Source organism: Callorhinus ursinus, unplaced genomic scaffold (assembly GCF_003265705.2).
Source record: "Callorhinus ursinus isolate GAN/ISIS: 27379988/994484 unplaced genomic scaffold, GSC_fseal_2.0 scaffold3, whole genome shotgun sequence".
Lineage (NCBI taxonomy): Eukaryota > Metazoa > Chordata > Mammalia > Carnivora > Otariidae > Callorhinus > Callorhinus ursinus.
This window is the reverse complement of record NW_027397065.1, coordinates 57,708,882-57,720,276: the sequence shown is the minus strand read 5'-3', so window position 1 is coordinate 57,720,276 and position 11,395 is coordinate 57,708,882. Positions and strand designations below refer to the sequence as shown.

Below are 11,395 nucleotides of genomic sequence, written 5' to 3'. Positions count from 1 at the left end.
TATTTGCAATTTTATTGCCTGGTTTATTGATTGCAAACCATTTCATGCAAACTTTCTTATAAAAATTAATTGGAATAAGTTAGATGAGAGTGAAGCTGATCAGATTAACAGAAATTCTCTATTAAAATACCCTGATTTTAACGCTTTCTCTGAAAATGTCTAGCTGGCTTAGGAAAAAAACGCATGTGCTCAGAAATTAGTCTCTAGCTCTACCATGAGCACTCACATACCACAAAGAGGCAAATTATTTTCAAATTAAATAAAGATGCTTTCAGAATACCCACTTTTTTGGGCACTGTCTCTCTCAACACTATGTCCTATTACGTGTCTAAATTGTCAGTATGAATTTCTAATATGTGTCTTATGTCTAATGATAATGTCCAAATACTACCTTTACTTCTCCTAACCTAATTTTAGAGCCTAATGCATCTGTCATCCCACTCTGTAGCAGGGAAATAAAGACAGAGTGCGTAAGAAAAGCTGACATAAGACTACATCAATCAATGGTCCTTACCTTCAATAAGAATGAAGGACTTGTTTACTTACAAGTGATCCCAACCCCATATCCTTTGAGATCATTGATTCCCTCATCCCTCCCTACCAGCTCTCTTCAAGAATATTCATTGTGTACTAGGTACTGTGAATGTAATAGTGAATTAGACATGATCTCTACATTCACAAATCTTAGCATCGTTAGAGCAATTGCAATGATAAAAGCAGTATTGTGATGGAGGAATTTCCTAGGGGGATGGGAGAACATACCCAGGATACTCAGCCTAGGAGCCGGCAGGAGGTCACACAAGATTTCTACAGGGTAGTGATGTCTAAACCCAGGTTATGAAGATGGAGTACAGTTAAGCAAGGAAAGGGGGCAGAGCGTGGTAGGGTGGGGAAAGAGGATTTAGGTATAGAAAATGAATGCATACCACCTTCTGACATCAGAATGTTCCAGCGTATCTTGGGAAGCGAATGGCAAGCCAATCTGTTCTAACTTTACTATAGCAATTCTTCAGATCTTTTAACTAGTGTAACTAATAAGGTCTAATTTATATATTCTTATTGGAGAGCAGAGAAGACTGTAAAATAAGTTGATGTTTACAAAGTAAAGCATCTATGTCGGGCACTTCTAGGAAGGCTTTTCCTGCATGAGTCTGTATTACAAACGTTTCCAGAAGTTTCTACTCAGACAAATAAAATCTACAAGTTTTCAGTTCTCAATATAAAGCTAAAAATGTAAAGTTGATACATAAAAATTTTTAAACCTTGTAGTAAAATTATTTGGTTTGTAATGTAGACTCATACTATTATATTTTTAGTTCTATTTTAGTGCTACCTAAAATTTTTATCATTGTTTTTTACCTGAAGATTCAAATTGTTTTGACATCACTGGGGAAATCAGACTGAGCAGCTAGTAAAAATAGAGATGATTAAATAAACCCAGAATACTTAGAAGAGAAAGTTAGATAGTAGAAATAGGGCTAGAGCTAACTGCTAGTTCTATGCTAATTAATAGGCAACCTATTATAGCATTTAGGACTTATGATTGCAAACATGTATCAGTCCACTAAAGTATAACTAAGTTGTACACAAAAAAAGTTAGAAAACTGAAGAGAGTACCTATCCGATCTAGTCGGTCAATGGCAACGGTCTCGAAGGCTCGCCTCATCATTGGATATTCCTCCAGGACCTCATTGAAATTGTCCACAGAAAGTGAATAAAGACGACAATATGTATCGGCTCGAACACTGGCAGTGCGGCGGCCCTTGGTCAGCAAGCAAATCTCTATAAATACAAGAAGGGAAGATTTGTTTGGTAGTGTACTTTCAAAGGCCACTAAGACCCACAATTTAAAAAAAAAGTCTCATGGTGTGATCAACCAATGATTGGCAGCATTTTCTATTTTATCAGTAAGTTCCTTCTGACAAAAATTTCCAATCGACAATACTCAACCTTAAAATGATATTTATTGTTAAACAGTTAAAGACTTTAGTTCAAATGGAAAGCTGACACGGAGTTATCTTTCAGCCCTCATTCCAATGCATCTGAAATAACAATAAAAATGTAGAAAAGGGAATCATAAATCCACAATGGAGTTGAATACTGGAAGAAACTGTAATCAGACAAGATTTTTATGAAGTTTGGAAGGCAAAAAGCAGATCATATGATATAGATAGAAACCAAAGTGAACCAAACACTGGCCTAGAAAGTCCTATGATCAAGAAAAACTGGACCACAGGTTCTGAGGAATGCATTTCAGGCATGCTTTATGTAGTTCTCATACTCCCAATGAGATTGGTATAGAAAATTACATTCCAAATGCACAGAGAGGCTTTCTATTTCAGTAATTTCTAAGAAAAATTCTTTTTTGAGAATTAGATTTCCAAAATATAGTAAGCAAACATTTGCAAATTTGGATTCCCTTATTTGCTCCTTAAATAAATCCACAAGTGACAATCTTCTATTTCATTTCCCTAAATTTATTAATTCAACTCTATAGATTTTGATTTTTTAAAAAAATTAAAAATATTTAAAAAATTTAGTTTCAAGATAACCAATTTGAAAAAAGAAATGGCAGAAATATTTCTGAAAAGCAGTTTCCTAATGTAAGGAAATAACAGCAAAATAATTATTGAAAGGGGCCTAAATTCACGCTCTTCTGAACTTATTTAAGTAAGTTCAGTTCATGTTGATAAACATGGTGAATAAATGTTGTGGTGGGCATTATGTATTTGATGTTAGGGCTGGAAATATGAATCAAACAGAATGTCTACTTTTGTGTTACTTATATACTGATGATTTTTTAAAAAAGAGTTCATCTTAATTGAGAGTTCATTTAAATGCAATCTGGTAAGAACAATAATACAGACTGTGGGCATTCTGGAAGTATTAAGAAGCACATCTGAACCAATCTGGGAAGATAGCATTTTAGGAAATGCCACTGAAGCAACCACTTATGTTGTTGTTCATGCTGGTAAACATGTAAATTTAATAAGTAGTATTGTGGAATGTTCACATTTGTGTGTGTGTACTGATATAGGTAGAAAGATGAATCTTTATTATATTTAAACATAAAGCATATTATCACACCATGGAATTTGCTGGCTACTTTAAACAATGTGGTAAAAGGAAGTATTTTCAGCACTATCCCCAAATTAAATTCCTGTTGGTCACAAAGGTACTAATACCATATTATAAATTTATAATTGGCACATTATGGTGAATAAGCTGATGGGAAACGTATTACGGCTAAGTGTTTCTTTCAAATCTGTGCAAGTTGTCATGTAGAATGGTTAGTTTATAAACCTCATGGAAAATAACCAGTAAGCTGTAACAAAGATCTTAAAAAGTATCCATAGTCTTCAACCCAGAAATTTCACTGGACAATCTAACCTGAGGAATAGTCTATAGTTAGAACAATGTTTACACAGTGATACATATTTATTTAAACGTCTGAAAATGTGAGAATGTCCTAAATGTTTAAATAAGTCAAAATTCAACCAAGTACAAGGCCACTGGATGAAATATGCGGCAATTATGAAAAGTGAAGCTTTTAAAGTCAGTGTGATAACAGTAGAATGGTCATGAAAGCTTAAGTGAGAAAAGAAGGATACAAGATTGTAATTACAGTCTGATAAAAATGATCCTAATGATAATGACATCTACCAATATGCCTTGCTCCAGATGAAAAAATATTCCTTTATGCAGATGTGCATTTTTTTCTTTTTTTCAACTTCTCTTTATATAAATTATTTTTATTTTGTGATGTAATTAACCTTTAATTATAAACCTTTAGTTATAAAATTTATATCTAAGTGCACAGAATAGGAAATAAAAGGATATGAGAGAATGCAAACCTGTTAGTAGTGATTACGACAGTAGGGGATTTCCTCAACTTTACCGTCCATTCTTTTTAATATATTTTTGTTTTGGCACCTATATTTTTAATTTCCAAATGCTTTCCATTTTCCTATGTTTATTGCTTTCTCATTATATCCTTCTCTTTCATTATAGATGTAATGTCCACTGTCTCCTGATGGGTGTTAAGAGTTCTGAATATGAATGACGCACATATGCTACAACATGGACAGGCCTCAGTGTGTTTCACAAACATACGCGGAAGAAGCAAGACATGAGTCTACATATTATATGAGTCCATGTATATGAAGTATGCAGAGAAGGCAAATCTATAGAGACAAATTATTGGTTGCTCGGGACAGCGGGTGGGAAAGGAGATTCACAATAAATGGGTACAAAAAATCTTACTGGAGTGATGAAAATGTCCTAAACCTGATTTATGGTGATGGTTTCATAATTTGGTAAATTTAATTAAAAAATTGAATTGTGCACTTTACATGGGTGAATTATATATGTAAAATATATTGCAATAAAACTGTTAAAGTGAAAAGAAAAAAGGGCTTTTGTTTTTCTATTTTATATATATTTTAGTCCCCTTCTGTTTTCTAAATTCTTTCTCTTCACTATTTCTGCCTCTGTGTCTAGAGCTTTTCCTTGAATGTTTAATGGTTTCTTCAGGTAATCCATTCACATTCTTTCACATTTAAGGATGAAAAATCTGGTGATGTGGCATAATTTGTTGATTTGGGGTTTCTCTTTAGAGCAAAGAGATAGGCAGTTTGTTCTCTTACTTCCTTAAATGCCAGAATGGGGGAAGGCTTTACTCCAGGGTCACTAATAATCTGTTTTAGCCATCTTAGTTCTCTGCCTTCTTCAACTGCTTTCAAAAAAGAACCTCAGGAGAATAAATGCCTGGTTACAGGCTGCTCTGCAATGTGGAGTGAGGGACAGAGAGTCCTTTGTACCACACGCAGCCTTGGGTAGGTCACCTGTTTTCTCCCTCACTTTTCACTTGGTTCTTTGTAGTCCTAGGGTCTCAGCTGGGAGCCATTCTTGGGTTCTGCCAGGAGATCTGCTCCCTCCCTAGGCACAGTCCTTGCTATATATATTCCAAGTTCCCTCTACTCTCCCTTCAAGTTTCATCAGTAACCACCAGCATACTTAAAACAAATTTTTGGCTTAAACAACTGAAATTTTATGTTATTACAGTTCTGGAGGCAACAAAAAATTCTTCAGCCATTATTTCTTGGCACCTCCTCAATAAGTTCGTAGTGAGAAACAGAACAAATGAAGGTGTATTCACGAGAGGAGTGAAGGTATATTCACTGGTCAGTGTGAAAATCACTTTAAATAGTCCCTTCTTTTAAAGTCTCTTTGTTTCTTCCATAAATAACAAAATTAACAAATGCCACACATTTAGCAATGAAAAAAGCAAATCTTCTGATCGTAAAAGAGTCTTAGATTTCATGAACTGAATTTCTAGATTCAGTATGTGAATGGAGCAGTTGCTTCTCCATGAATTAATTTTTGATTAATATTAAGTTATTTTGGAGACTTACTTATTGAGGGAAGAGAGTCCTGTGTCAGGTGTTACAGAGTTTTTGTGTATTTACTCTGTGTGTGTGTGTGTGTATGTGTATTTGGGTTTGGATAAAAACAGAGAAAGAAAAACCGTTTTATTCATCTGTATCTCATACTATTCTTTAGGTTCCTAAGAAATTATGTATACATTAGTTTGTCACTACTTTTATTTTCTTGTGTTGGATTTTCTAATTGTTTCCTAAAGATTACTTACCTCCCTCACCTGGTTTGAGACATTTTAAAGACAGCAATCATACAGTGACATTATTGTATCCCTCCCAGTGACTGCAACCTTGAGTTTTGAGCCCAGAGAAAATTATTTTAAAATGCTTATGAGTACATCAATGATAGTGGATGAACCCAAGGCACTAAGTTCTATTCTTTAAGTTTTAGATAATGTTATATTGGTTCCCCTGTGAGGTATCTCTCTTTTGTAACAGAACTTGCCAAATGATTTATATACTTTCTCTAAGCAACACAACATATCTTTGTGGGTTTTGTGCAATATCTATAATGAAGAAAGTATCTAGAATGTTTGGTAATATTTTCTTCAACGTAGACAATGTCATTTCTCACCAGGTAGAAAGTTTAATTTGCCTTTGGGTGCTCAGATCGACTTCACACAAAAAGTAAAATACACAATGAAATAAAATTGAACTCCCAAAGAACAAACTAAGTGCATCTTACAGATGTAAGCTTTTTTAAAGACTATTATGGCATATTTTCTAGACCATGTTAACTGTTCCAATCTTTCTACTTTTCTTCTTGTTTATTTACTCTTTGAGAACTAAACTAGGAATTTCCCAGGGGTGCAATCACTGCTTTAACAATTTTTGTGCAAATTTACTTGGAAATAAGTCCTTTATCTGGACACAAATTTCTAAATTATAATCCAGAGCACAAGTATTTGGGGACTTGACATATTAATTTTAATTTTGTATTATTCTCCTGTTTTTCTTTACAGGGTAAGTTATTTCAGTTATTAAAGAGGAAAACTGACAGTAATGCACCCTATCACAGGCACATTGGAAAACTGTTTTCAATTTCAACATTATAAAGAGGAGTATATCCCAGGAGATTAAATTTGACTCACTGCTACAAAAAAAATATATATATATACTTTTAATAAACCTTAGGATATGAGATATATCAACTACTCCATGCTATTTTTGCTGACATCAGTTAACCTTGATTATAAGCATTTCAGTCTATCTGACATTACTGTCACCTTATATAAAGTCATTTTATAAATGGCGTCAAGAATTTTGTAACTCAGAAATATTTCTGTGACCCCTAAAACAGAGTTTAACATTGCAGTAATGCAGGAACTTACCAGGAACTTATGACAGAAATTTGTAAGGTAATATGTTTAACCTGAGTTTCTAGAATTTATAGGAACATCTGTACTTGGTTGCTCATAGTAACATAAGTAAGAAGGTGCTTCTTTTTTTTGTATCCAATATCATGAAATAAAAGTAATTCTCTGTTTTGTATCAAAATACTAATTTCCTGTAAATTACTTAGGCTCCTAATCCAGTGTCTCATAGTATGTGCAAGAGGAAATAACACTTTTCTTGTTTTCTTTCTATATTTGTATTTGTAATCTTTCTATATTTATACTAGTGAACTAGTAAAATATCACCTCTTATAGCATAGGAGGTGGTAACATCTGGCTTAAATCTGTGTATCAAACTTGGCTGGTAGAAGCACTTGAGATGTCACAGGAATTTGAAGAGCGATCTAGGGAATTTGGAGTAGAATAGAACATTAAATAGATGGAAATTTGTAGTAGTTGACATATCTTGAAATATTTCACGGAGCACCTAGATGGCTCAATCGGTTAAGTGTCTGCCTTCAGCTCAGGTCATGGTCCCGGGGTCCATGGTCCCGAGCCCCAATTGGGCTGCGTTCTCTGCTAAAGAGGGAACCTGCTTCTCCCTCTCCCTCTGCTGCTCCTCCTGCTTGTGCTCTCTCTCTCAAATAAATAAAATCTTAAAAAAAAGAACTATTTCACATCTTTTATAAGCTTCTGAAACAGACTGGATATAACATATTCATAAAAAATTCAGATATTATAAACGAAGAGTTATGCATATATATTATGATAGTCTAATAACTAGAATATCCAATTTTGCTTTATTTTCTAAGGATATAACTGATGATTTCAGTTCTCACAAACAGTCACATTTGTACAATTATTAGCACCTTCTACCATGGATCCTACTGTCATTTATATCATCTAAAGTTATTGCTTTGCCAAAAAAATCTTAGCTCTCCCCCATATGTTTGGTCAATTCATCTCTCCTAAAGTACAGCAATTAGGGTGATCACCTGTGGCTCTGAGTATTGGCCTAGTAGTGGCATTTCAGATGGGTTAAGCATGGGCAAAGTTGTTAAAAGGATTAACTAAAATAGTGCTTACAAAGTGCCTGGCACAAACCTAGCACAGAGTGGGCACTCCTGAAACATGGGTCCCTTCCTTTCCCCCTTATGTTCCCTCTCTTCTTGCTGTATTATTTTGACTCTACCTGCTGGAACAAAGGAAAAAAATAATGTTTCATATATCAAGTAACTGTTCAAATTTGTGAAATACAATTATCATCTCCCACACCCTCCACCTTCTTGTAAACAATCTGTTCATCAACTAACCATCCCAATTCCTTAGACTTGTCTTAAATGAGATGATTTCACACCCATGGACACCCTTCTTAATAACCTTTATGTCTCCACTCTGCTTTATAATCGTGCATCTTAGACCCTATGGCCCATTTTCAGACTTGTTTATGTGATTATTTTTCTAAACTAATAGGTCTTTAATGAAAAGTACAACCATCACATTTACAAAACCTACCATAGATTTAGTCACATAATATCATTGTGGTTCGAGAAATAAAGAATGGATGAATCAATGAATAAATGAAAAGTAGAAATGATTTATACCAGTGTGCAAATATGTTTCATAAAAAACAGTGCTCACACTTGAGCACAACATTCTAAATAGCCATATCTTTTTGAGGAGTTTTGACCCTTATCCACCAGAAGTTACATTACTCTTATCTTTTATCTGGTTCCTATTGGTTACAAACATGTTTGTGACATGATTGTTTCATTCTGTTGGATATACAGATGTTTCCATTGAGGTTTATACCTTCCACTTCTAAACCTCTCACCACTTCCCCTTCCTTATGATGGATATATTTATAAATTCTACTGTGACTTCTTCAACTGCCTAATGTCTGCATAAAATCTGCTTTACACAATACTACTCATAAACTGTTATCTACTATATATTTATACTACTTGTCTTTCACAAGTTAAAATACTTGATGGACTATCTCAGTAATTTTCAGGATATCTGTTGGGTAGATAAAGAACAATTACTGATAGTCCCATGTGAGTCCATGTGACATATACAAGATTAAAGGGGACCTGTTATGTGATTGGAACAAAAATCACATAAAAAATATCAAAGCCAAGAAGGTTAAGACCACACTTCTCCTGATTTCTATCCATCTTTAAAAATTCACTGGACCACTCCAAATCTTTCCTTTTGATTTTAAATCTACCAGCACTCAACTCTTTAAAAGTTAATCAAACACCTTGAATTATAAATGCCTTTAAAAAGCAGCCAGCTTTTAAAAAATTCATCAAATGACTTGGGCTCTTAGCTACGTCAAGTGTGTTTTTTTGAAGTGATATCTTGACAGCTCTGTTTTCCTATGGGGTTTGATATGTTTACACAAAATGAAAAAGAAAAAGAAAAGTACTGCAGAAATAATAGTCTAAACAGAAAATATATTCACTAGATATTTATGAGGCAAGTCTACTATAGCAAAACAGTTATTTGTCTCCAAAATTTTCCCCTGGTTCTCTCTCTTTGTCTCTTTCACTCACGTATACACATACATGTGTGAATGATAAAATAGGGATTTAAATACACATTTTCTTGGTTTATTCAATGTAACAATGAATGGTTAACTGATTCATGATGGAATCTTTAGTGCAGTGCTTCCCACACTTTAATATGTATAAGAATCCCCTGCATGTCATGCTAAAAAGCAGATTCGGATTTAGTAAATAGGGGGGTGCTGACAATGCATATTTCTAGCAAGGTTTTAGGTGATGTCAGTGATGGGTTTTTTGGGGGGGAAAGAAGTCTTGTAGCTGTCGGATTTACATCTAAAACAAGGTTCCTTGTTTAAAGAAAATTGGAAAAAGGTGGCAAAAAGGAATGGAAATTAAGGGATGGTATAAATTCAAGTCAACAAATGTTTTTTTTATTGCACCTTGAAGGAAACTATGGGGAATATAAAATAAATAATAAATAATAAATAATAATAAGAAAAACCCCTCAGAGTTTATAGTTAATTAGAAATCCAAGCACAGTATATAAACCGAGCTTGAGAATAATTCCAAAGCTAAAATGTCTGCTAGGGACTTTAACCTGATAGAAATCTAAAAATCCAGATAATACATCATCTGTCGTAATTGATTTCTATACACTTTTGGTGACAAGAGAAGGCTTAGGTAGGCTCTGAAAACAGTGTAGGAATTGCATTGCCCAGGTCATGAGGATGCAGAAGACAGAAAAATGGGATGGGAAGGAAGATGGATGGAATAGTGTCCTGAGCACAGGTGCAGAGGAGAGTTTGGGTAGAGGGTTTCCATAGAACTGTAAGAACAGCAGTCTCAGGATCATAGGATTTTGAGTAGGCAGAGAGAATAGTCCTCCACAGATAAGAAGTTTGGTCTTGATTGACAATATTATTGCAAGGCTTCTGAAGGAAGGAAGTTGTGTATAAAGTATTGTTTTAGGAAAGAATAAATGGAATAGAGCTGGGGAGTTCTGTCTTTCTCAATATCCTGCCACACATGGGAAAAACACTCAGCCTCCCTTTCTCTAAAAGGTAAACTTGTTCTCTTTCAAATCTTTTGTTTCTTGATACAAGAATATTAATCTACAGTTGGCTTATAAAATGAATGGAGAGGGGGCCTCCTAGCAGGTAAAAAAGATTTGTAAAGAAGTTTCACAATTATTAATTTGGGTATGAGGTGATGGGGATTTGCTTAAAATAAAGCTGTAACATCTAGAGCAAAAGTGACCTCTTTGAAGAATTACTGCAAATGAAGCTTCAAAAGAACTTGAAAGGTGATGAGGCATCTGTGAATTTTGAACGTAGAGGTAAAGGCAAACCACTAGAGGGTTTCTGCTTTGAGTGAGATCAGATAAAAGGTTGTTTTGGAAAAAAAAATCAGGCAAAACTTTGGCATCCAGAGAAAAATCTCATTTCATGAAACACTTTCTGACATGAAGCCAATAGCTCCTTTTTATAGAATTGGTTAGAAGCAGTATTTTTTTGTGTGTGTTCAAGTTGGTAAGCTTTCATCATATAACTGAATATATGTATTAACAGGTACAGCCATGATTGATGACTACCTCAAAGACAGGTATCCCAAACCTGGCCAGCAGCCCACAGGATGGCCTGGCTGGAGAACTCTTCCTGATGGGGATGCTTTGTGTTGGATTGTGACTGACAGGCCTAATTATACCCTCTCATGGGGAGCCTGAAAGTGAGGAATGAACAGCTAGGAAAGTCAGAGATTGCATAAGTTTTGGGAATGGTGTATCCCTAAAATGGCTCCTGGGGTACCGGAATTGCTATGGGTTCCCGAGGGGCATTTTCTCTTGCCACAAAGTCAGCCTCTGACTTTCCTGGGGTGGTTTTCTGTGCTTCCTTTCTTCTGTGTTCCCTTACAATAGGCTCTACCACTTCAGCTAACCTGAGCTTGACTCAATGCCACTCAGCCCGAAAATGCTGGACTCATATACATCTCCATCTGTGACCTCTTTCTAGATGTTCATTCCAGTCCATTTTGTTAAAAGCCTCTACCTTTTCTTTTCTTGCCCACTCTTGAGAGATTACAGTGAGCTCTTCAAGCCCGGTACATGAGTAGTCAG

General features: G+C 34.9%; 1 protein-coding gene across 1 annotated transcript in view; it reads right to left on the bottom strand.

Moving 5' to 3' along the window:
* Positions 1-11,395, bottom strand: part of HCN1 (hyperpolarization activated cyclic nucleotide gated potassium channel 1) — a 413,758-nt gene that overhangs the window by 5,609 nt on the left and 396,754 nt on the right. The window contains exon 7 of the mRNA XM_025866650.2: positions 1,618-1,782. Within this exon, the coding sequence (XP_025722435.1) occupies positions 1,618-1,782 (165 nt within the window). The remainder of the gene's footprint in view (positions 1-1,617; positions 1,783-11,395) is intronic.